Raw genomic sequence first — 27,645 nt, forward strand, 5'->3', positions numbered from 1 at the left:
GATTATAAATGCATTTTAAATTTTTCATTAAATTATTAATACATCCTTGTGTACACACTGCTAGAGCTTCAATCCTCTAAGTCTTTGCACTGCAGTTATAGGTGTATGCCTACCTATTTACTTCCATACGATCAAAAAAAGTCGCTCCTTGAAAACCTTGTTTCATTTACGTACAAAAGATGACTAGCTGTGGCCACGAAACTATTTCTTAATGCAGTCTTCCAATTTTTTGTATGCCTTTTGACTGATTGATACAGCGTATATTCATGTACCGAAGAAAAGCTCTTTACAATCTTTTTTACAATTTTAAAATAATCTTCTTTAATAATAGGTTTTTTTTTTAGTTTATCGTTCTTTGTTTCACTAAGGTACATCACTACAATATAGTTTTTAAATAGTTACATCGTCTGCCATCCAGTTAAATAACTTATATCTTCTGAAACTTTTGTCTTTTTGAAGCAGATACACATAATATGTTGATTCTCTTAAAAATCTAGTTATTTTCTCAATAGTAAAAAATTTCTGATTTTTGGGCTTGGAAATTTTTATACTTATCTTTTTGGAATGCTCGTGCGGTAGAGTACTTTTCTGAATCTATTATTTCATGATATTTAGCATTGTTTTTAAAGTAGAATGTTTATACGTTATCACTTTAAAAGCAGAAAGTAAAAATTCAAAGTAGTAATAGTAACTTTTCATAATAACAATTTTTAAAGTAGACTGTATCAAAAAATCACTATTTATACATTGTTATTTTGAAAATTTACACTTTTTCAAAAAGTAATTTTTGAATAATACACCTTTCAAAGTAGTAAAATTACAATACTACTCTTTTCAACAGGAAAAACATAAAACAAAGAAGAAAAGATAAATTATTTGGATTGAAGATTAACGTAGTGGAAACATCAACTGACGCAGAAGCTCGCAACTACATAATCTATATATCTTTTTTTTTTTTTTTTTTATATTAGAGTGCTCTACACGTCCGGCTCCTTTAATAAGGGCACTGCTATGGGCACTTAGCACTTTGGAGAAGGAAGGGAAGAGGGATGGGAGGCCTCCCATTGCTGGAAGGGGGGTAGGGGGAAATTAGGCAATTTTTGCTGCGAGGAGGTCGCCTAAACCCTCCTCGAGGAGCATTGCGTGGTGAAAAAGCACATGTGAAAAATCACAGAGGTACTTGCCCGTAAAGTCGCACTGGCCGGGAATCGAACCACGGTCTCCCCGCGTGCCAATCCACGACCTAGCCGACTGAGCCACCGCGCGCTCTAATCTATATATCTATCTCTATAGGTACTGTTGTACACACAATCACGTACAATTGTGTGTTTAAATTTTAATTACTGTGAAAACTTTGAAGAACATTAACATGGTTTAAGTAAAGAATAGACTAGAACTAAGTAATTCTCGAGAACAAATCGCATGTTTGCAGACAAAGTGCAAGTAATTATGTTCTTTCAACTTCATCTGCAGTGATTCCAATATATATTACGTGATTCGCATTTGCTACACTCTCGCCTTCGATATATTTTCGAGAACCTGGCCTCACGTATTCAATCACATCACTTAAATTAATTAAATAAGGCATTATTAACTACAACCCTACAAATAATCACAGTAGTACAGCCGTACATTAAAACCAGACGATTCCCTTTAAATTTAAATCATTGGCGGCTGGACCCAACTTGAGTTCAGATAAAATACGCTTGGGGCGCTAGAAGTCGATTTACATCTCGAATAGCACAGCATACCGTGCATACCGCTCGGCTTGCCAACTTTATCCTGTATATGAGCGCGTGGTGGCTCAGTCGGCTAGGTCGTGATTGGGCACGTGGAAGACCGTTGGGGTTCGATTCCCGGCCAGCGCGACTTTTTCGGGCAAGTGCCTCTGTGATTTTTCACATGTACTCTTTCACCACACAATGCTCTTCGAGGGGGGCTTAGGCAACCTTCTCGCAGAAAAATTGTCTAATTTCCCCCTACCCCCTTCCATCCCTTTCCTTGTCCCTTTGCTAAGTGCCCATAGTAGTGCCCTTATTTAAAGGAACTGGACGTAGAACACTGTAATATGATATAAAAAAAAACGATATCCTGTATATATATATATATATGTACACATACACACAACACCGCACAAACACACTGTAGATAGATTTTAAAGAGGGAGAGATTTTGTGGGGGGTAGCCCAGCGCCATGCAGCCCTCTGATGATTAATTGTTTGATACTCCCTCATTTCTGCTATCACCCAGAACTATTTGTTAGTTGTTTATACTTTCCCTATAGCCACAAAACGTTTTATTCATACTTTTTGATACACATTATTTGTGTAGAAATCTTAGGTAATTTTAATACCAGATTCAATTTTACCCAATGGAATGTGTATCAAAACTGTGCTAATTTAGCCAAAAATATTGTGCACAAAAATGTTACTGGTAGAGCGGTAAACTGCATTCTCTCGCATGCCTTTCATTTTATCGTTGGTTCGTATTTCACGTGTGTTCATCTTCGTCTTCCTTTAGTCCAATCTCTCTTATTTTTAATTGAACACAAGCCTGGTATTCATAGACAAGCTGCCAAACATATTATCCTCTCTTACCAAGCTCTTATAGGAACAGAGAAGTAACTTTTATCTACCAAATGACAGTAATAAAAACACTAATTCTATGGAGCAGGTTTCATGATTTCTTAAATTTAAAAGCTTAAGTAAGTTTTAAGTAGTTGATTTTTATATTTATGTAGTTTAAAACTGCAAAAAAAAAATATTTTTTAAACTTTAATTGACTACCTAAAATACGTAAAACCCCTTCACTCAAAATAGTATGAATGTACATATTCGTTAGATGTTTCGAAATATTATGATAAAATAGCTAAAATTGATTACTAACAGTATAAATTACTCAGCTACTTTGGATTCACGTTACTAAAACGTGTAGTTTAGCAACAGAATGGTGGTGGGAGCTGTAATAAAGAAAAGTGGAGGCACAATGAAGATAAAAGAGTTACAATACATGGTAACTTTTTTTTTATGTTTCAGCGTGGGTTAGCTTAATTACTGTTCAGCCAATGACAAACACACACCTATGTACAGTTGATGACGAGGCTTGGTTACCTTCTAGTGTCTCTACACACTGAGGATAGAGTGCTATAATTTTCTACTTGACTACTGCAACTAGTTTTGCAGGATCTACTTAAATAAGTAATAAATCTACAAGTCGTTTACTTTTGAGACATTTCTTTCATTTCTGTTAATTGTAAGCAGACTAGACCAACGCCAGGCTTCAACTTTTCAAGTCTTAAGTATTTTATTTACAAAGTATTATCGAAACGAGTCAGACACACCTTACTGTAAGCAACGATGAGTCCTCGAGGTTGGAAGGACCCACTGACTCTTATTCAGAGGATAAAACTACTTATTTTTCTCGTCTCACTTTCAGGCATGTATAAGTAAAAAAATTTATACTCTCAATACCAAACTGTGGTCAATTTTCAATAATCACTCTGGTTGTTCTTAGGTTATAGTTACAACATGCCTTAATCTTTAAGCAATAATGCAACTCACAGTGCGTGCACCAGGACACTATAACTTTTTACTCTCGATCATTTAATAGTTTCTTTTACACGACAGTTTAGTAGACATATAAATTGAAATTGAGTATAAAGAACGTGCTGCCATATAACAGGAGAGCTTTGAAGATGAGTGTTCTGGCTCTCTGTATTATTAGATCCATTAAATTATCCAAAAAATTCTTACATGAGCATAAAATCTCACGAAACCACTTTTTTGTCAAGTTTTACCTCCTCGGCCTCGTCTATGTCTAAAATACACACATATTTTTGTTTTTTTGCTAACCATATTTTTAATGACTTTTTTGCTGTACTCTTAAATATTCAAGTTGCTCAAATGTTTTAAATATAATATCGTAATAATATTTAATAGGATTCTGTTATTATCTGACTAGCTTCTCTGGATTTTTTGATTAGCTCAGATTCAAGCAAGCCAAAATGAAGCTTACTTGTTAATTGGGAAATTTAATTTTTCCACAAAATTTTTTAATTCGAGCTAGAAATAGAAAGCAGTGTAATTTTTAGTATTGGTATTTTGATTTCTAGGACTTTTTTCAGCTTTCACCGTATCAAAGACGATTTTTGTTTTCAATTTTTTTGCCCTGACCGCACGATGTGTGAGTCTTTCGTGCGGGCCCCTTGCAAGGCTCTCCTCAGACGACTCGGTCATCCATCCTACTGGGTACTATTTTCAGGGTGCAGCCATTGTCTCAAGCACCCCTCATCTATTATCAAGTTTAATGGAACAATATTTTCTAATAAACCATCCAAGTCGCTATACTGAGACCCTTTTACAAACTAATAGTGACTTTACCCAATGAGCTGGCCAGGTGTTAGCTTTTCTTTTGGATAAAAAGCCGTCGGAGGTCCAGACATCACCAGATAAATCGTTCTATTAGTTATAAAAATCAGATTAGTGATTTTTTCGGCATCCTGGGTACTCATCCTATCCAAAAATCCCGAGAAATATCATAGCATAACCTGTATAAGTATTATAACATAACCTTTACATCTATGTACACGTATGATTTATCATTATCACCTTTTATATGTATTTATGTATTCATCGTACAGCATTGATACATCGATACCGATGCTCATACTCGGACTTTCGAGTGTTAAACCGTTATGGCCTATACCCACCATGCAGTTGAGTTTTCATGAGGCTAGCTAGCTAGCTACGTAATTATGTGGCTAACTAGCTATAGGCGGCGGCGCGTATGCGCTTCCGTAGAAAGACATCGAAGCTCTTAGAAAGCAGTGTAAAGTACAATCATACAAAACGTATGTAAATACTAGTAATGCGATTTATCCAACGTTTAACCAAATGTGTGTTAACCTTTGCTAATGCTGAAGCTCCCGATGTTCATCACTCTCTGCATCACAAACTTAGTTCTGATATACCATTAAATTAGCTAAATAAAGTTTTTTTTTAAGATTAGATGGCAGTAGAGAAATTTTTTTTTATTTTACAAGAAATCATGCAATATAAAGAGAAAAAATTTTTGTCGTGAAAAATAATACTTACTTTTAATATGCAATAAACGATCTTACTTAACTACATTAATTTTAAAGTCGATGAGATGGAAGAAAATTCAAGAAATAAGGATGTAAAACTTAAAAATTTTAGTACAGGTACATAATCTAAACAGGCATATCTGTGGTTATAAAAAAAATTGGAGTCTTGGTTAGATAGAGACTTGCAATCTTTTGGTTCTTTTGTGGTAGCTTAGGTTTTTCACTTAGGTATCGTCCTAATTTATACCTGTGTAAACAGTATACTTCCTTAAAGAAACATCTGCTTTCCAGCTAAAAACAGTAGCTATATTTTTATTATGGAATTAATGTATTAAAATTTTATTTATAGGCTGCCATGCCTTTAAGCCTCAGCTCTATCCAAATGTGACTGAGATGGTTATAAATGAAGGAGAGACCCTTAAGATAACATGCATAAGCAATGGCTATACTAACTTTCATTTCCCCGCCAGCAATGCAAGAGGCAGGGTAAGTTATGTAATTTGGCAAACTGATATACATATTGGTTGTAGGATAAAAACATTTCAGTAAAATAATCACTAATAATCATTGTATTGGAAATAAAGACAACCTCTCAATTCGACATAATACCAGAAGGTAGGAGCACCAACAAGACATTTATAAGATCATCAACCGTTTTCGGAGACACTGGCTGGTATTGTTGTGCTGATGAAAGCAAACAAATAACAAACATGACTTTCAAAAACCACAACGATCCAAAAATTACTTGGATGTACGTTTATGTTAAATGTAAGAAAATTGCAGAATTTGTTTCATTTCTTCAAAAAAATTTAGTATTTGTAACACTGCAACTTCATAAATTTGTTTAAAAAATTATTTATTTTTACTTGCAGCTAATAATAATCCATTTGTTCATGTAAATAAAAAAGGAAATTATCTACTTGCTTCTGGATGCAATAGATACATAATTTTTCCATGCCAGACGACTTCACCTGAGTTCAAAGTTACTCTAAAAGAAATGGAAAAAGTAATATTAATGAACCGAAGTATTCATTTATCGACTAAAAACTGCAAATTTTACAAGTATTTTTTATTTTTTTAGGTATTTAAACTTGGTGAAAAGATAACTTACGATCCTAAGATTGGTTACATCATTAATAATGCAAAAATTAATTACTATAGTGTATTTACTTGCTCAGTAAATCAAAACAATTCATCACAGATGATCGAAATAAAGATTGATTACCTTTCAATTTTTTTTTGTATGAGTAAACCAAATATTAAAGTGAATGGTCTAAAAGACATGACTATAGGCTCGAAATTAAGTCTGAAATGTACTGTCAAAGTTAGAAGGGAAGCCATTTACAACATTTTCTGGAAAATTCCCAATAATATGGTAAATTTTATTACTCGAAATTTTATGTCTTATACTTTTTAAAATCTATATTACAAATCATGAAGTACAAGCATTATTAGACTTCCAGGATAATTTTTAATAATGTGCAAGAAGTAGCAGAGAAGTATTACACGTATGATCTAATTACGTCTGAACTCATTGTTGACAATGTGACTTTCGGTGATAAAGGAAATTACGAATGCCAAGTAAAATCATCGTTTAATAAAACTAAAAGTACTCATACATACATTTGCATATATGGTAAGTCACAAATACTGGTTTTTGTTAACTTTCTCGAAATAACTAATACGCTTTTACAAATATTTTTGGTAGATTCTAATAAACCATATATCCATTTGACGTCTAATAATAAAAACGTATACGGCAAATACGGTGACTCTGTGACTTTTGTGGCTTACGCCACTGCATGTCCAACACCAAATTTTAAATGGTAACACCGAGAACTTCCTAAAATATTTGAATTAATAAACATCAGACTTAAGTAATATCTGTGGTTAGTTGTATTAAGAAGTTCATTCTTTTTTAGGGTAGATAATCATGGTTTCAGAATTCATAGTGATCCAAGTCTAGGTTACTCAATACTAACAAAATACAACGAATCAACACTGAGCATGAGCTTGCGCATAGACAATATTAAACCTTTCAACAGGGGTTTTTATACACTCTCAGCTGGAAATATTGCTGGAAAGAAGGAACTAACATTTCGTCTTGAAATTCTTGGTACACAAAAAATTTTCTATGTAGATCATAAAAGATTATAACTGCTCTTAACTCCACTTCCAATAATAATAACCCAATAAGACTGTTTATTTATTTTCATTACGAAATTTTAAGTAGTAGTAGTCCAAAAAATATGGGATCTTGGTGCTAAAAGCTGAAAGTGTTACACTGCATGAATCGATGTCGCTCGTGGATATCTTAAAATATGTTAAATGTAAATTTATCTTAACAAATGAATAAATAATAGATCAATTTCGTCAAGCTTCCAAGAACCATTGACAGTACTGAATTGTTTACGTGCACTGATACTCTAAGACTACTGATGATAGAGCATATGAAACGCTGTATTCTTATTACTAATTATTTTTTTTCTAATTTTGTGGCCTAAAACATGCGGTATAATGTTTCCATATCTCTCCTGCTGACATGTTATTTTGAATCTACTGTCACGGGTAATACTTTCGCAAATATTAGATTTCGTACAATAACGTATAATAAAGTTTATGTTTCAATGCGGTAAGCTAATTTATACTTTTAAAAGCTGGAGATCTGTGAATTTCGAATTCATTGTGATTCAATTCTATAATTACCAAGCATGTTATATCTCTTTCAACACTTTGTCATTCTCATTTTCCTTTTAATAATGTTCATACTATTTTTTGCTTCTAGATAAGCCAAGGGTGTGGTTAAATACAAGTTATCCTAAAGGTTACTACAGCTTTAATGAGAGCGTTACGTTTGCTTGCCATGTTGAGAGTAAATCTAAATTTAACATATCGTGGACTTACAAAAGGCATCTCAAATTCAAGTTTCAATACATTGATGAAACAAATAAGATACTGGTTAGTTTAGCTCAAAGAGTAATGATTAATTTATTTTATTTATGAGTTATATAAAAATTAAAAGTAAAAAGATATTTGTAATTTAATTTATGGTAAAGCGTTTGCATGGTATGAATACAAATGAAACGAGTAATAATGCTGAAAGTGAGTCGATAGTTATGATAAGCCCGCTAGGAAGGTCTACAATCAAATGCACGGCTTGCAATAAAGATGGATGTGTCAATAAGGAGCATGATATTTATGTGACAGGTTTGTTTATTAAGAAAAGTTTGAAATTTAAGATTATATGAAAACTTTTGTGATAAATTAATTTCTCACATTCACTTCTTTTTTAAGACGGAGTCCCCAATAAGGCTTTTGGAGTTATAGAGCCAAAAACCAAATTTTATGAAAGTCAAAACATCTCTTTAGTATGTGCCGCTGTCATACATATATTTTCCGAGGTACAATGGTATGACAATAAAAACGAAAAAATTGTAGATTCTGGTCAGTTCTTGATTTATGCAACAATGGCACTAATTTGAATTTTTAGCGTGGTTAGTATGGACTTGAATAATCTTTATCTTACAATTTTTCAGAAAGAATACACGTAACATTTAAAGAAACTAACTACACTGAACGTGCCATTCTGTCGATTACTAACGTGAGTCATTCCGATGAAAGGGATTATTATTGCGTCACAAAAAATTTATATGGAAAAATTCGAGAGAAATATTCTCTTAAGATTAACAGTATGTATAAAAATATAATTCTCTGAAACTATAATATTACTACACATTATTTTTATACAGCTTGGTCATTTAGATTAATGCTTTGAAAGATTTATTTTATTTAAGTTCCAGCTTATTTCGTTCATGTAAATATGAATGACTTTGCAATAATACGGTTTGCAAAAGATCCTGAAAATCCTGTTTATTTATTATGTTACATTGGAGGAACGCCAACCCCTAACATTACATGGTTTAAAGACGGTACACCTTTGGAGTCTTCAAAGCAGTTTAGTTTAGAGGATAGAAATCAAAAATTAATCATAAGATACCTTTTGGAAAGTGACAGTGGTAATTATTCGTGTGTTGCAGAGAATGGCTTGTGGCCAGTAACAAAATCTCAAAAAATTATTGTAAAAGGTAACAATCGTTAATACATGTAACTGTAATTTGTTTCTTCCGAGACATAATTAATGATTCCTTACGGTTAACAAGAGGGCTGTTATACCACAAAAAAAGTCTTGTAAAAGAAATTTACGATAAACTATTTTTATTGCATTAATTAAATACGAAGTCAATTTTATACATCATGATGTTGTCAGAAAGTTTAGAGCACTGTTTAACGTTTAACGAAAAATAAACAAGTATTAGTAATTGAGTTATTTATGTTTCCTGCGAGAAAATCAAACCTTAATTAAGAGAAATTATACAATTACTGCTTACGTGGGCATAGAAACATATTGAGTTAAGTTAATGACTTTGTTCTGATTATTTTCAAATATAAATAAGTAGTTTTTGTCAATTTCTTTAGTTGTTCTGCCAACTGTAGTTAATCATTCTTTTTCCTGAAAGTGAGAAAAAGTAATACTAGTAAACAAATGGTTTTGACTTTAGAAAATCAAAAGCTATACGTTTGGATTGGATTGGTGGTGTGGTTCATTACAATACTTGCATCTTTATCAGTTTACTTTTATTTAAAAGTACAATATGGAAAGGTAACCGGAAAGTTGTAATTATTATAAAAATACTTAAACTTTGAGAACGATATTTAGCAACTAAGATAATTCTCTTATTAAATCAAAAATAATTTGAAGTTTAAAGAAAAACAGCTACCAGAAGCTGGTCTTACGCATTTTGAAGAAGGAGCACTTGATCTAATAAACCCAGATTTAACAGTAGAGGATCAAGCAGAACTTCTTCCTTACGACAAAAGATGGGAGTTTTCTAGAGAGAAATTAAGAATTGGTAAGAAATTATAAAACTGTCTTAACAAAAAATTATTACCAATTTAGTGACTAATGATAATGTAAAACGTCTATTTTATTCAACTTAAGATAAACAATTGGGAAGTGGAGCTTTTGGCGTTGTGTATAAAGCAGAGGCCTATAGGATACTCCCTAACGAGTCGGTTACAACGGTAGCTGTGAAAACTATTCGCAAAAATGCAGATTTAATGTATATAAGTGCGCTGGCAAAGGAGCTCAAAATTATGATTTATCTAGGACAACACTTGAATATAATAAATCTTCTGGGTGCTTGCACCAAAAATATAGCAAAACGTAAGAAGTCACAGGCAATTGTAAAAACCGATATCTCACAGCAATTGTCTAATCAAAAAGTTGAATTATTTTCTAGGTGAACTTTTGGTAATAGTCGAGCTTTGTCGATTTGGAAATCTGCAAAACTATCTTATATCTCATAGAAAAAATTTTATCGATCAAATTGATCCGAATACGGGTAGAATCAATCCAGCTATAAAAAAAAAAATTAGGAGGTATTTTCACTACTAACTCATAGTAATTAAAGAAAGCAGTAGAAAATTGAAAAAATAGTCACTTTAAATGCTTGAAATAGTTCCGTGAATAAGCTTTTTCAATTTTGTTTGTACATAATCTAGATTCTCGACTTTGTCTTAAAGATAAATTAAAAAATAACTTTATTATAATAGATGCATATACACGAAGTGTTTTTTTTTGTTTTTAAAATAACTAATACTTGTTTCCTATAATTTATGGTATATATTTTTTACCAAATTTTTTAGTTCCAAAGCAATTAACAAATGCTAAATGCATTAAATTTGAAGATTTTAATTTAAATTTAAAAATGTCTTAAGTATGACATATTTTTTTCTAACGAAAACTTTGTTACGTTACTCTCTTATCGTTCATCTTGATTTATGCCCTAACTGACACAGTTTTAGTTGATTTCTAATACTGTCTTACTTTCAAGTGGGTTATTCCAGGAATGATGGGTCTGAAGTAGTATGGAGTGTCAACTCTATAATGCTTGTTAAGTCCATTCGGTGATTTTTTTTTTCAACAAAGCTTTATATGCATTTGTAAACTACAATAGTCATAAGAAACTACCACTTATTGATTGACAATGAGGATTCTCATAAACTTATCTTAATTACCCATTTTTCAATACTACAAAAATTTTCTACGTAAATGAAATATTATATATGTACATAATCAAGCATAGAATTTATACATATATATGTATATATATATGTATATATATATATATATATATATATATATATATTTTTCTTCTTTAATATACTTATAAAGAAAGTTAAAATAATGCAAAGAAAATGTTACAAAACTTTTTATGACAAATTGAAATTTTAAGTTGATGAACATAATTTGTCTTATGAGAAGAAACACGTAATCTAGACAATACAAGTACAGAAAAAATATTTTAACCCCCCTTAAGAATCTTTATACGTTAAAGATTATGATATACTTTTAACTTTCCACCTAAAAGGACAAGCCATGATGCATCAGTCATTTCCGACTACAGCGACATGACCTCTCAAAACAGCAAGCCAAAAAATGAGCCCATCATCTACGACTCTGACGCACATAGCCTCTACAGCGAATCCAATGATAATCTCAATAATGATGATATGCAGCCAGGTTGGCGCTCTAATTATAAAGGGGACTATGTAGAGAGAGATTTCAAGAGTCTCTGCTCACAGGATCTTCTCGTATGGGCCTATCAGGTGGCCAAAGGCATGGAGTATCTTTCACAAAGGAAGGTAAGTACTAACATAAATATATACTAAATTTCTTTATCTTTATCACCTGTTCTCAATTCCATATTTACTAATTTGATTTTATATTGGTAACTGTATTCACAGGTTCTACACTGTGACTTGGCTGCAAGGAATATTCTACTAGCAGAAAACAACATTATTAAGATCTGCGATTTCGGTTTGGCAAAGACATTGTACAAGGACGAAAACTATAAAAAACAACACGATGGAAAATTTCCCTTTAGATGGATGGCCATCGAGTCTATGAGGGATGGGGTCTTTTCCACTATGTCAGATGTGTGGTCATTTGGTGTAGTTCTATGGGAATTTTTCACCCTAGCCAAAATACCTTATTCAGGTGTAGGGTTCGAGGTGATGTATCAAAAACTCGTCAAAGGCTATAGACTGAGGCAGCCAATATATTCCACCCAAGATATGTAAAGAAATTTTCTATCTTAAAAAATAAACCCATTTTTTTAGATCCATGATTCAACCCTGATAATCGTTGTTTTAGTTATGATATAATACTTTGGTGCTGGGAAGATGAACCGACTTTGAGACCATCATTTACAGAATTGGTTGAAAGCATCGGGAAACTTTTAGAGGATGATTTAAAAGTTTCCTTACGAAGACTATATCATCAGTATGAAAGTTTAAACGTTACAAGCCACTTGGAGGGAAAAAAGGAATTAGCTGATATATTGCTACCCAATTACGAAATAACTCCCTCAATTCAACATAACTACGCCAATACCTCACTTCAACTGCCAATCTCGTCGTACATATAATTTTAGTTATTGATACAAAATATATACATGCTGAAGGTACTAATTATTTTCTGTATTCAAACTCAGATACATGAAACATTATTACTTACGTTAAGAATTAAAAAATAATTGATCAATTAAATCAGTTTTTAAGTTGCTTATCAAGTAAAAATGTGAAATAAAAACATTATTTGGGGTACATAATAATTTTAGTATTAACTTGTTGGAAATACGACTGTGTTTTTGAAATTCGTGGATAACCTATTGCCTTCAGTCTTTACGTGAAGTATTGAATAGGTTTAGAAAAACAATTATTTCTTATTTTATAAATATCTACGTACTATTTTTATAAATGATTTTAAAAGATAAGATTTGTTTTTATCGTCTATAGCCACACAAAAATTTTACAGAGTACTTGTTTTACATATTAATAATTATATAGAGGTGTAATTGTGTATTCGCATGATATAAATATTTCAAACCAAACGAGATGCAAAAATTTAAAAGTAAAGAAAGTTAATTATTTTTAGTAGAAACATAGCATTGTTGATTATTGAATAAGTCTAATACATTTAAAAACTGGGAGCATTACATTGTATTTTGCAAGTCACTGTGAAAGTTTTATTTCAACTCCAAACTCTCAACAGTTAAATAATGATGAGCTCACAATTCTACAATTTTAGTTTTGAGCGTAAAAAAGCGACCAATTTATCGTGCTCTTCTTTATTACATCATGAAATTTGTGTTACTGAGAAATTAGACGCATATCAACTATTTTTTAGTTATCCTTTTAAATACAAGATACAACTTATAAAAAATGAAAATGTTAAAAAATTGTGTTCCTAATGTTGCTTTTTATGAAGAATTAACATTTTTTTAACCTATGGAAGGCATTTCAATGTTGGTGGGATTTTTGCACGACTACACGGTAACTCTTCAGAAAGCAAGCGATAACAAAAAAAAACAGCGAATTTGCTTAATTACTTGTCCTATTTTGTTGTGGAGGGCTATACTAAGTCTAACTAATTTTTATTATCAGCAGTACTTTCTAAAATTATTACAAACGTCATTAAATACTTAAACGCACCGTAATTAAGGTTCCAAAATGTCAAAAGCTGTAGCTTAGTAACAGAAGGAAAGAGAGGCTGTAAAAAAAGTTTTTAATTAAGACAAAAACAGGTGATTGAAAGCGGAAATTAGCTTGATTGCCGTTCAACTAATTATAACGACACAGCTATGAACAGTGCCTTGATGGACGTAAGAATGTCCGATTACGGAACGATGATACGATGAACTGGATTAAACATCGATAAAGATGACACGGGAACTTTTACGCTTTAAGCGTAACATGATAACAGAGTAAAGGAGTTGAAATTTTATCTTGACGTTTATGGTACACTAGCAGCCCCCCGTCTCGGCTTCACCCGAGACTTACTAAATAAAACACCGTAGTGTGTTGACATGTAATGTGAAACATTTTAAGTTAGAAATTTTACACATATTCCTGATACATCTCAGAACAAAAATCTTCTTATTAAAAACATATTTTTTCGGAATCCAAACAGTTTATTTGGTCAAATAATAAGGTGTAAAAATTCAAAAAAATAATTATGCTGAAAAGTACCGTGCGTTCTTTATGCCATAAAATAATCGGTGGCCATAAGAAACCGTTGATTTACAGTTTCTCCCGTGTAATTCACGAAAACGGCTATTTTTTAAAGCTGTTAAGATTTTAAACCCCCAAAAAGTTTGTATTAAAAAAAATTTTTTTTCTCATCTCTCACAACTATATTACCAGAGCAACGAAGTCCTGGACCTTAAGCCCTACATTTTTATTGCCACAAAAACAGAAATACATTTTCTACTCATTAAAAAATCTAAAGTAGGATCTTTAAAGATTTTAGAGATTGCTGTGAGGGTACCATGAAAAGCTGATCTCTCATGTAATGGACTCTTTAGTTGTCGATTTTGACGCTGCTGTTTCAATCTCGATAAATTTTCTGCGTTAGTTTCTTGACGCCTAAGTAAAATTGTATTTATTAGATACACTTGAAGTTTTTCTTCCAATTCACCCTCTTGCGACTTTTGGCATTCTTGAAATTTTTGTGACCCCTAAAAGCTGTTTTCTGTCAACTTTGTTAAGTTCTAATATATTTGTTGGCAAGGTAGTTCGACGTCCGATGGCCCTAAAAAAGACCGGTGAGCTTCTTAAGTTAACTCTTTCTTGACTGCAGTTAACAGCAATTGTGACTGCCTGGATACCTCAGGGTGATCTTCTCTGGCTTGCTGTTGAAAACCCAGACTGATCGGGAGAAAAATTACAAAGTCCAAAACTTTGGGGCTAGTTGTAGTGCTCTTTCCCAACGTCTCCCGGTATAACGTCGAAGACGTTGGTGTCTAAAGCACCTTTTTTATTTGCAGATTCAGTTGTTTTGGTGATCTTAGATGGGGAGATTGGTTAGTGATACTTGTCTAGTGGAGGCTGTCCCGTTGACTCAAATTTTTTTTCCTTCACAGCTGTTATAGGTTTGCCCAACGCAGACCTTGGAGAGGATCAGTGATTCCTGGTTAAATGCTAAGAGTCGAGAGGGTAGTATAGTGTCGTCGGTCACCGGGTTTTCCAGCCTTGCGAAGAACAACTCCGCAGGTGACGTCTGCTAGTGAATGGCTGACTTGGTTTAATAGTGCCCGTCTTTAGTTAATATAGTCTTTTAGTCGACGAATCGCTTCCGGGAATGGTAATAAAAATGTATTTGTTGGCAAGGTAGTTTATACTTAAGTGGATCCTAAAAAGAACCGATGAAATTGATGGTGAAGTAGGGAACGTAAATACTTATGATGGCCCTAAAAAGCGCTAGTGGTGAAACTTCTAGGCTATTCTTTATTCCTGGCTGAAGAGCAGGCTACGGGTAGTTTGATTCTTACCCTGGGAGTCTCGATGTACGGAGACTGTGATGGAGGGAGGTACGCCACTGACCAAAGAATATTTCGTCTCGGGTTGTTCCCCGGATAACCAACCACTCATCGTTAGACGGGAACATGTGGGTAAGCGCGTTGGGGACCCGACGACCAAGAAGGTAGCCGTTGTTCCTGCCCGCGCACCTCAGAGCTGTTTTCCCTTGCTTACATTTGTAGCCACAAATTCTCTAACTGCACCGGGTGAGATGGTGGGACTGCCACACATCTCTGAAGAGTTGGTGCAGATTGTGCTCTGGCTAAATATGTCTCCTGGTATTATGCTGGAGACGTCATCGGTTGGAATGACTTTATTTTCGATCGCACTCGTCAAGATTCAGGGTGAATCGAAACGGAGGTCCCTTTCCCTTTCGAGAAGAGTGTCGTCCGTAACCGGGATATCCAGCTGCAGAACTATTATCTCCAACAGCTCGTTTAACTGTCGAAGCACGACTGTATCAGATGCCGAGATGCTCCAGGCTATTATAACCACACTTATTTAATTCTGTTGCAGGTAGCCTTGATTTTATGTCAACGCCACCTAGCGGATTTTACTGAACTAAAGAGAAAAGCTGGCGTATTTTTGCAAAACTTTGAGCTCATTTATTGCTATTGTTATTTGATTTTTTAAGATAAAAACTATACTAAAAGCATCTAGGAAGCATCATGAATCAGTGTGCAAAATTTCAGCAAAATCGGTTCGGTAGTTTTCGCGGTTAGCGATTACAACGGTTTTAGCAAATTTGCTTTATATATTAGTAAGATGGAACATAGTATACAAAATTAAAAAAAAAAAAAAAAAAAATAACGTTAAATTTTACCACGTTACTCGGAGTCTCCCAAGAGATGGTATAAAGGGCTTCTCTTCTTATTTCAACTGTACATGTTAGATTCAGTCTCGAACCTGTTAAGACAACTTTTTCACCGTCTATTCCTAAAATACTCATACATGGAGAAAATGCAGATCTCTGAGCTTTTATTTGTATCGCATGTGAAAAGTTTTTATTTCCGACAGTAGAAGTATATACGCTATTCGTATCCCAATCAGCTTCTTCAATAACATAACCAACTTTAGAATCAAAAGTTATCTTTTCATTGGTTGTCAGTACCTAAAATGTTAGAGAATGTGTAGATAGTATGAAATTTTTTTTAACGTGTGTCTAGTTTAGTATATGTTGTGTTACTTTTTCATTTTTCTTCAGAGTTACTTCAAGTTCAAGTGATGTCGTCTGGCATGGTAAGATAAGGTGCTTATAACATCCAGAAGCCAGTAAATAATGACCGTTTTCATGCGTATGTACAAATAAGCTTTTATTGGCTGCAAATAAAAATGTAATATTTTAGAATAAATTTCTTTAACAGTATCTTCTAAGTTTTTAAATAAAATATGGTTTGTAAATAGTAAGAGCTGAAATGCGAAATATTCTTACATTTTACATAAACGTACACCCAACTGACACTTAAGTCACTGTAGTTTTTGTACGTCATACTTGTTATTTTTTTTCTTTCATCAGTACAACCATACCAGCCAGTATCTCCAAAGACTGTTGATAATCTTATGAATGTCTTGTGGGTGCTTCTAACTTCTGGCGTTATATCGGGCTGAGAAGTCGTCTTTATTTAATAGTTAATTATTTTTGGGGGTCTGCAGACAACTTCCAGATGGTCTCCGTTTCATCGATTGTTTTAACGATAGGATTTAATTACGCATTTACTATGATCTTGAGTTGGTCAAAAACTGACTTGGAGTATGATACTCGTGAATACAAATTGTTAAATTATACTGACTATGCGTCATCGTTTAAAGATTTTGTCAAAAAATATCCCACTTTTACCGTTAATACAACAGGTAAAGCAGTATCCGAAGCAACTTTTGGAGACTTGGGTAGAAGTAAATTTGGATTATTAAAATTTGAGACACGTAGATTCTATGACAACGATAATGTCCATATTGTTAATCGTGAAGATGAAGGTGGCTTGTGGACTTACATAGTACGGGCAAAAGTGGGATTTACATTGAAAAAAAAAGATTTGCAATTGTATATTACACCTTTTGTTACTGGATATCTTGCTAGTGATGGAGCTTATGAGAGGCAATTGGATGTGGGATTTAAGGTACATAATGTTACTTTCCATCCAGATGATGATGCAGCAATATCTGAAATCTTTAAAGATCCTACTTCAGATTTTTTAATGAGTAGAAAATGTATTTGTGTTTTTGTGGCAATAAAAATGTAGGGTTTAAGGTCCAGGACTTTGTTGCTCTGGTAATAAAGTTGTGAGATATGAGAAAAAAAATTTTTTTTGATACAAATTTTTTAGGGGTTTAAAATCTTAACAGCTTTAAAAAATAGCCGTCTTCGTGAATTACACGGAAGAAACTGTAAATCAACGGCTTCTTATGGCCACCGATTATTTTATGGCATAAAAAACGCACGGTACTTTTCAGCATAATAATTTTTTTGAATTTTTACACCTCATTATTTAACCAAATAAACTATATGGATTCCGAAAAAATGTGTTTTTAATAAGAAGATTTTTGTTCTTAGATGTATCAGGAATATGTGTAAAATTTCTAACTGAAAATGTTTCACATTACATGTCAACACACTACGGTGTTTTATTTAGTAAGTCTCGGGCGAAGCCGAGACGGGGGGCTGCTAGTCTAACTATATAAAAAGTATTTCTTCTAGAAATTCAAAAAACTAGTATGTAACAGTTTAGAAAACAAGAATTAAACTATCATTTTGTTAAATACAGCAATCGGTACTAGATTTATAGATATTTTAATCTAAATTACGTAGTTTTTTTCTTCGTTATATGAGCCACGTAAGAGAGAGGCTACAGTCGCTATAGAGCATTATGCTGACAGATGCGTACCAAAGAACTCTAATTTTGTCATCCTGCGCAACAAGTGAACAAAAAAAGAGCACAGAGGTTATCAACTAATTCTTGTATGGGTACAAGACAGCATGATCTTTATGCCATTTCGTTGAGTGGAGTACCACTGGGCCAAGTGAACTACCTTAATTACTGTTTAACAAATCATGAGCACACATGTGCGCGTATAGTAGGTGATAAGACGAAGTCACCTCCTATCTCTGTCAAATGATTGTAAGGCTTCCCCATTTTACGTTTGACCACTGCAGCGAAGTACAAAGGCTCTACTTCAATAAGTGGTATATCTACTAGTCGTGTATTTTTCAGACATTACTTGCATCGATTTACTTTCAAAAATAATTGAGCTAAAGTCTACATTTTTTTAGCCTCAATTATTTACTTTAATTGCAACTACTCGAACATACGTACAGTTAATGATGTCGAGCACTCAAGGTTGGAAGGATCCGCCAACCTTTTTTCAGTGGTCAAAGCTACTGTTTTTTCTTACTGTACTTTCAGGTATGTTTACATAAAAACGTACACTTTCAATTTATAACTAACGCTGTAGTTGTATGAACAGCACAATTTGAAAACACAAATTAAAATTATTGATAGTAACTGCAAAAAGTAGGGTACCTACCAGTGCACCATCTAAGATTTTTGGTCTCATTCTATGATTTTTTCTTTTTGCATCATAGTTTTAAATTACAAACATATGAGCACTCGAAGGGAGCGGTCATTGTATGTTTGTACCCAAGTCGTATATTTTGTTTTCCTTATCGAGGGTGCAAGGTGCAACTTTGCGCCCGTGGGTACACTTTGGGCCCTAGTCAAAGACGTGCTTGGGCCCGGAGGGTGCAAATAACTTTTTGCCGTTAGGTCCAAAGTGGTTACAAAAGCGTAAAGTGTGGCCCGAGGGCACAAAGCGGCAGTTGTTCTTTGGACCGATGATAACAAATAAGGGCCCCTTTTTAACGAAAGCTTATAGTACATTTTCAAAAACCTCACAGTTTTTGTATGTTTTTCTTACATTATTTTTTAACAATGTACGTACAAAATTAAACAACTAAGTATAGCGTATAAAAAATTAACGCTACCCTCTGAAGATACCTCAAATGTTTGAGCAATCAGATAACTTTGATTAGTCACATATTTTTAAACAGAGCTAAAATTATAACTGAAGGGATCCATGGTTAATGGAAAACCTAACTTCTCCATTTACTTTTAAATCTAAATTAAGTGCAATTCGATACAATCTTGTTAGTAGCTTTGTAGACTTTTTTCATATTTGTAATGATTAGAAAAATCGTTTGTAATGCTGTAAAAAAAAAAAACCTTTTTAAATGATAGTAATTCAGAAGAAATACTGTTTAATTAAATATTGTAATCAATTACATTCTTCCGTTCAAAAATAATTATGAAATCATGCTGTAGTTGCTCATACTCAAGCAGTTATCAACAAAGAATTGTCATTTGATTTACAGCTTATGTTGATTAGATTGGCTAACCAACGGTACGTACAAAGAGTTGTTTTTTCATTCTTTCTAAATAAATTCAAGCACATCAATAATAAGTGAATTAAAAAAATTATGTAAAAAAATTTAAGAGATCATGAATTTTAAAAATTAGTCTCAATAATGTTTATCTTGAATGTTATTTGTTTTGGATTATACGTTTTTACATTTAATAAATAGTTACAATTTTACTATTATATCATTGGGGCCTTAGAAGAGTCAAGAGTTATATTCATATTGTCTTGTTTTATTTCTAATTTTAAGACAATATGCAGATATTGTTTTTGAGACAACAATAAAATAATACTTTTAAGAATATTGAATTAACAATAATTTTTCGTATTCCTAACGTTTGTACTTAAAACATATTCATGTAAAATATAATTTTACTAGCTAACTGAACAAATACTGTTATACAATAATTTTGCAGTGATCAATTGCCTGTAAATTTTTATAAAGTGGTAATGTTTATAAAGAAGAAAACAATTTTCTGACATAATCTAAATGTGATCATTATAACTGTCGTCATTTAAAATACTTTCAGCTATGATTCCACAGAACACAAAGCTAAGTTAACGTATCGATACTAGTTTTTAAGATATTTGAGTTTTAAATACATTATTTAACATGGGTTGTAGTAAGATACAGTAATAAAAGCTTTAATGAAAAAAATAATTAATAAATAATTAATAATTAATATAAGCTTTAATAAAAGCTTTTATTTACATACGTAACAAATCAAACTATCTTTATAAAAAATACTGTACGAATCTTCGAAATTTGTACTTTATTTTAGTCCTTTCAAATTATGGTATGTCAGCAAAAAAGAAGACTCAGTTTATTGATTAATATTTTTCCATGACAAAAGCATACAGTCATCAACTATAACACTGTTATCATACAGTAAATGACGCATTTTATTCCCTTAATTAACTCGGTCCACAAATTTTATATTAGAATATAATCAATGTGTATTTAATCAATATTTAGAAGATCACTATCGTCTTTATTTTTTTCATTAACACATTCTTAATTATTTGAGCTATGCAATACATCTCTTAAGACTTTTTTTTTTTTTTAACTTTGATCCATATTTGTCAAAATAAGCAGTATATTTTGATTCATGTTTTTTTTCTTATCGTTTGATTTTTTTAATGTTTGATATTTACATTTTTCAAATCTGGACACTTATTTTTCAGTTATTCATTTTTTGTATTGAGTACTTCTTATTTTATATTTCGTCTTTAATTCTCTAATATATTTCAACAGTTATTATACTAAATTATAAGATTTTGTTAGAATAGTACTTAGTTTACTAACACACTTAAAAGTGGAGATTACATTAAACTTCTGACATTGAAGTTATTAAAAGGTTGAGAATTTATTCCCATACTTCGAATAGCCAATGAATAAGAAGTTACTCTTACTGTTCTATTAAAAAATGAAACTCTCTGGTAAGGCAGTACCGCTAAAAGCTTAGTTTGCATGAGAATAATTAATTTTACTATTTTAGGAGGCTCAGTGCTACAAACATGCCTATAAGCCTCCTTCTCCCTTAATCTAGGACTGTTTGTCTATTATAATTTTTATGTTTTACTAAATAGTTTGTAAGTTTTCTCACAGAGGCAAATCGAGACAAGATTTCTTACTTTTTAATCATGGATATAAATTCAAAATTTTAGGCTGCCATGGATTTAAGCCTCAACTGAATCCAAATGTGACTGAGTTAGAAATAAATGAAGGAGAAACTCTAAACATTACGTGCACAAGCAATAGCTATGTTAATTTTTATTTCCCTACAAGTGATAGAAGGGGGAGGGTAAGTTGAATGACTTTACCATTGCATGTTTGATGGGTTGTAGAAAAAAATTCTTCAAAAAATAATAACCACTACTTTATGCATTTAAAAAAAAAGACCGCCTCTCAGCCCCTCATAACACCAGAAATCAGGAGTACCCACAAGACATTCATAAGATTATCCACTGTTTTTGGAGATACTGGCTGGTATGGTTGTGCTGATGAAAGCAAACAAATAACAAGTTTGACGTACAAAAACTACAGCGACCTAAGTATCAGTTGGGTGTACGTTTATGTAAAATGTAAGAATATTGCGCACTTTGGATTTTTCTTTTTGTAAACTATATTTTATTTATAAACTTAAACAGTACTAAACATAACGCTTATTGAAAAATGGTTTATTTTTATGTGCAGCCAATAGAAGTTCATTCGTACATAAAAATAAGGATAATACTTATTTACTATCTTACGGATGTTATGAAAAACTTATCTTACCATGTCAGACGACATCCCCTAAATTGAAAGTGACTCTTCGAAGAAATGGACATGTAAAACATACTTCATGCATGAAAAAAACTTATATTGAAAACGACGCAAACTCTTTAATATTTTTAATTTTCTTAGGTTTTGGGACTGAGCGAAAAGATCACTTTCGACTCCAAAATAGGTTTTATCATTAAAAAAGCAAATTGGGGTACGAACAGTGTATATACTTGTACTGTTGAAAATAAAAACTTTTCACATGCAATACAAATATTGGATAATGTCTCTGTGGGAGTTCCATGTGTAATTATCTACAAAATAGAGGGTACAAGATCCGTCTCCGTACATTCCAGACTAAGTATCAAATGCTTAGTTATTGTTAGCAGAGAAGCTCTTTACACTCTCTCATGGGAGATCCCGCACAACATGGTAACATTTAACATATACCTGCAACGCAATTTTTAGTTTTTGTTTTATGTATCAAAATATAAATGATTAGATATTTTAAATATGGTGTTCAACTAATAAAAAACATGTACTTATAAGACTTCCAGAAAACTTATAAATACCGTTCAAGTAGAAGAGCAGGAATTTTATAATTTAGTCGATATTATAACGTTTGAGCTTATTATGGACAATGTAACTCACGATGATAGAGGTGACTACACTTGTAAAATAAAATCTTCGTTTGATGAAGAAAAGAGTCTTGGTACTCACGTTTGCGTGTTTGGTGAGTGATTAATAAGTTTTTTTCCTTTTTTTATTATTGTTATCATTATTATTATTATCTTTCCTTCACATTACTACGTCAAAAATGAAACTCTGTAAATTTGATTTTGTAGATACTAACGAGCCATACATCAATCTAACTTCTGACAATCTGTATGTAGTCTCAGAGGATGGTAAATCAGTGACTTTTTTGGCTCTTGTTGATGCATGTCCAATACCAACTTTGGAGTGGTAATATGTTTAATCCTCAGTAGTGCTTTAGTGTACATAAATTTATTCATTTCTTTTTAGTACTATTGAACATTATTTTCCATTTCAGGACTAACCCTCGAGGTCATATCATTCGTTCCCGCTTGTATAAAGTAATGAAGACCAATAATGAAACCATGAGCAAATTGACTCTATTAAACATCGATAAAGATGACACGGGATTTTTCACGCTTACAGCTAAATATGATAAAATAGTAAAAGAGTTGAAATTTTATCTTGACGTTCATGGTACATAAAAATGTTAGATTTTCGCGTGACATAAATATTTTGAACGGACAAAATTAAACATTAAAAAAGATTAGTAAGACAATTGTTTCTTACAGTTTTATCACACAGTTTCGAGTACTTTTAGTTCAATATTATCAAAACTGGAAGTAGTCTGTAGGCAGTGGTAAAATTGTTATTTAAACTCTAGACTTGCTGCACCTGAATAATAATGATCTCGTAGTATTAGTTTTCAGTTTAAGGGAGTTAATAATTTTTTATTTTACATATGCTCCGATTAAAAGGAAAAAAACGTCGTCTCTAATAAACATTTGAGACTTAATCATTTTCTTTACCTACATAATAGTATTCAAATACTGACCTCAGTGATAAGAAATCATTCCTTATATACTTTGACAATTTTTTTTAGAAATTGGTACTTCATAATTGTAGATTAGTGGGCTTGATAGAAACTATGTTTGAAATCGTGTATTGAACGGATGTGTATACTTTTACGTCAATGAAAGTTGCAACCGTCTCAACTTATAATACATTAATATTCCAAATGAGAAGTTAATTTAAAATCAGACTAACTTCTTTTGCATTATTTACAGAGACAGACAAATAAGATTTATCAAGCCCATTCGTCCAAAACTGAGTAGCCCATACGTCAAAAAATTCTCCATAACACATTCAGAAGAATAATTGACTGCAATTATACAATTTTTGCATAAATAAAGTGCCAAATAGGATTATTCTTCTATATGGCTTTAATATTTTAGATTAGATTAATATTAGTTGAAACATACTTGCTAGGGCTCAAAGTTTGTACTTTTCATCTACCAATTTAGATAAAATGGTTCTATTTTTGTAACTATTATGACTGTGAAACTCCCTGAAATTCAAACATGACTGTTAAAGTTTCTAAAGTCTACCTGTAAATATCTGATTCTGTTTGAAAATCGCAAAGCTTATACATAAACCAAGTTTTTATTCAGTAGAGTAAGAAAGTTTAAATTTGTCAGTCGACATGTGGATAAATCTTTGCTAATTTTTTTTTGGTTGTTTTTATTATCTTGCAAATCTAAATACTGAATGCTGCTTTTTAATACGGAACTTTATGTCAAGCATATGATTTTTTTTTTCTTGCAGGTCAGCCAACGGTGGAGTTCGACAAAACTTACCTTCAATCTTACTACAGTTTTAATAAAACTGCCAAGTTTGTTTGCCTTGTCGATCGTCATCCTAAGTCGAGTATATCCTGGACCAAAATTAACCATTGGACGAAAACGCTCAAATTTAACCTTACAGACGATAATTTACAGGTTAGTTGGTTACTATAAAAAATAATTAGTTCATCTGCATTCGTACGTTTAGATTAGTATATGAATGTAACCATATAGATATGACATTTTCTGAACGTTAATTAATTTTTCTAGGGAATAGAAACAGATATGCAAAATAGCAATTTCAAACAAAAGTCAACGGTAGAACTGAAACAGCTAGTAACATCTGGTGTAATAACATGCAAGGCTTGCAATAGCTATGGATGTGCAACTGCGTCTAAGGAAATTCGCTTAACAGGTACATAGATCTAAATAATATCCATTGTTCAACTTAGATTTTTATCCATCTTTTACTTTCTTTCATGAGTTACCATTGCATAGATAATTTTTTTTTCTTCAGATGGGGTAGCTAATGCATCTTTTGGAATCATACAACCAAATAAAAGTTTTCAGAAAGGTGACAATATTTCTCTAACATGTGCTGCTATAATCAATGATTTCTCCATCGTCATATGGTATGACGATAATGGTCAAGTGGTAGTGAGCTCCGGTTAGTTCTAAATTTATTTTTTAAGTGTTATGAGTCAAGTTTTTTAGTACAGTTTGACCAATTATACATGTTTTCTAATATATATAGAAAGAATACACGTTACATCAAAGGTAACTGAATTTACTTACCAAGCCATTCTCACGATCAATAACGTTAGTCAATCAGACAGAAGGAAGTACTATTGCAAAGGAACGGAAAGATACTACGGATTTGTTGGATATCCTTCGCGCAAAATACTTACAGAATCAATTTTCCTTAACATCAATAGTAAGAATGAGAAATATTTATGATGTACATTATCATTTATAAATCTCAACTATTTTCACTCTGTTGATGGTAATTTAATTGTGTAGGTCCACCTTCTTTTACCCTTGTAAATTTGAACGCTACAGAGAGAACAGTGATGGCAAGAGATATTGAGAATCCCCTGACTTTATTATGCCACGTTGGGGGAATTCCAACCCCGAATATTACGTGGTCAAAAAACAATGTACCTCTGAAGATGTCATCACAGTATACTTTCGAGGACAACAATCAAAAATTAACTATAAGATACTTTTTTGAAAAAGATTCTGGTAATTATTCATGCGTTGCTAAGAACGATTACGGAACAGTGGAAAAATCACAAATCATTACCGTGAAAGGTTACAAATATCATTGCCAACAGTAATTACGCACTTCTTCACTCCGTTTTTTATGTTCCGAAAATAAACTTTAACGAATAAAATTAGTCTGTACTACACAAAAGTACGAAATATTTTACATTTATTTATATTATCTAAAACTATGTAAGGCATTATTGACTTCTTAAAAATAAAGTACTGAATATTGAACAAAATAAAAATTGTTTTAATTAGTAACATAGAAGTTTTGATTGACATAAATTTATATCATGCCAAGCAGTCAACCATCAATACATTTGACAATTTTTTAAAGTTGTAAGGCTCATGAGGTTATTCTTTGTTTTATAACAGAAAAAGAGGCGGGTGTGACAAGCCTGCACCTATAGAAACATACATAATGCATTTTGTGTTCTTTTTCGTTGCACACACGTAAAGAGATGAAGAGTCTATGGTTTAAAAAAAAGTTGTTTATGATTCCTGCAAAAGCATCGATTATGTATCGATATTACTCTAGGGGCTTCACATTATGTATCTAAATATTCTATTGCTTTTCGTACCAGAAACTTCACAAAAAAGAAAAAAACATTGCCTCAAAGAGCATGATTTAAACTTGTTTTCCGAATTTTTCTAATCAAAGTCGGGTACTCCAGTAACAGTATCTATTTGCATGTGCATGCATGTATTTGTTTGCATGTGTGTATGCGTTTAATTAGTTACATCCTAGGATTTCCGTATCCAACTTTAATAATGCGTGTTTGTTTGTTTTTGCTAGAAAAAATTCAATTTTACTATTTTTTACGATACGTATATTTCATCAATTGTAGAATGATAATTCTTGGCAAATTTACGACCCTTAATTTTCATCGTTGTTGCAGAATATTTAAATAATAGAAATTTAGAATTTCATTGAATTTTAAAGCTTTCTGTGGAGAAATGTTTTTAAACTGAAGAAGCAAATTATGTAGATTGTTTTGGATGTAGGATGTATTTATACCGTCAGAAATTTCAGGTTTAAACCGATTAGTTTTGACTAACTTTAATTATTTCTGTTCGTTTGTAGATTACTCGTATTAATTACTCTTATTTGAATACCAACTACTCAGAATTAGAATTTTGTGTTATTTTTTTTCGGTCTTATTTTGATCTTGCCATTTTCCAAAAACCAATTTTTTTGTTTGATGGTCTTTGCAATGAAAACTCTAATCAATGAAGATCATAGAGCTTGATATAAAGTCTTTCACAAAAAAGAATTCATTCACTTACATTTAAAAAAAATTCGGTTTTTCAGTGTGTGATGTATGTGTTAATGTACGTAAGTGAATAATTCCACGGGAATAAGATCAGAATTTTCTTGCGTAAAATGTTATAAAATAGGAAATGAGAAAAACGGAAGTACATTTAAGTGCATGTAAATAGTATCTATAGGATTCTATCAACAGGAGTTGTATATTAATAGCAACTCAATTATCGAAATTGGGCTTTTTCACCCTTTGACCTTAAAGTATTTAAAATTTCATGCACAAGTAAAATTTACCGTTCGCTACACTTACTTAATTAACTCTTGTCAAGACCATGAAAATATATTAATGTATGAGTTTTTATTTCATCATATCAGTAATTTACTATGACATATACTATAATGATGTACTATTGATTGTCTTGTTAGCCGCAGACGCGCTAACACAAACAAATTTTTTCATTTCAAAGACGATTTCATTGTCTTGTATATTGCAGGATGTAATATAAAAAAAAATTATCGTAAAAAGGTCAAGCAATCGACAGGAAATTTCTTAGATAATCAA

At 32.1% G+C, this 27,645-nt stretch overlaps 3 protein-coding genes and 1 long non-coding RNA gene across 4 annotated transcripts; all 4 read left to right on the top strand.

The window, feature by feature from the left end:
• Positions 1 to 7,141: 7,141 nt before the first annotated feature.
• LOC149374346 (uncharacterized) lies at positions 7,142 to 8,798 on the top strand. The gene is made up of 5 exons (XM_089594041.1): positions 7,142 to 7,199; positions 7,869 to 8,041; positions 8,140 to 8,290; positions 8,378 to 8,527; positions 8,620 to 8,798. Exons 3-5 carry the CDS (start codon positions 8,152 to 8,154, stop codon positions 8,796 to 8,798), a joined length of 468 nt encoding a protein of 155 aa, XP_089450167.1. The 5' UTR covers positions 7,142 to 7,199; positions 7,869 to 8,041; positions 8,140 to 8,151.
• Positions 8,799 to 8,903: 105 nt separating this feature from the next.
• LOC149374347 (vascular endothelial growth factor receptor 1-like) lies at positions 8,904 to 12,573 on the top strand. The gene is made up of 7 exons (XM_089594042.1): positions 8,904 to 9,099; positions 9,850 to 9,993; positions 10,083 to 10,307; positions 10,384 to 10,522; positions 11,515 to 11,788; positions 11,891 to 12,222; positions 12,300 to 12,573. Exons 1-7 carry the CDS (start codon positions 8,904 to 8,906, stop codon positions 12,571 to 12,573), a joined length of 1,584 nt encoding a protein of 527 aa, XP_089450168.1.
• Positions 12,574 to 18,803: 6,230 nt separating this feature from the next.
• LOC106641333 (uncharacterized) lies at positions 18,804 to 21,994 on the top strand. The gene is made up of 3 exons (XR_016293119.1): positions 18,804 to 18,906; positions 21,584 to 21,720; positions 21,817 to 21,994. It is a non-coding gene; the product is annotated as an uncharacterized LOC106641333 (long non-coding RNA).
• Positions 21,995 to 22,836: 842 nt separating this feature from the next.
• Positions 22,837 to 25,918, top strand: LOC111643311 (vascular endothelial growth factor receptor kdr-like). The gene is made up of 8 exons (XM_089593902.1): positions 22,837 to 22,911; positions 23,024 to 23,141; positions 23,230 to 23,408; positions 24,537 to 24,709; positions 24,824 to 24,968; positions 25,071 to 25,220; positions 25,308 to 25,487; positions 25,574 to 25,918. The coding sequence occupies exons 3-8, from the start codon at positions 23,276 to 23,278 to the stop codon at positions 25,888 to 25,890; spliced, it is 1,098 nt and encodes a 365-aa protein (XP_089450028.1). The 5' UTR covers positions 22,837 to 22,911; positions 23,024 to 23,141; positions 23,230 to 23,275; the 3' UTR covers positions 25,891 to 25,918.
• Positions 25,919 to 27,645: the final 1,727 nt, after the last annotated feature.

This window comes from Copidosoma floridanum, unplaced genomic scaffold, assembly GCF_036245765.1.
Source record: "Copidosoma floridanum isolate Cflo_tuat_1 unplaced genomic scaffold, Cflo_Japanese_pri ptg000020l, whole genome shotgun sequence".
Classification (NCBI taxonomy): domain Eukaryota; kingdom Metazoa; phylum Arthropoda; class Insecta; order Hymenoptera; family Encyrtidae; genus Copidosoma; species Copidosoma floridanum.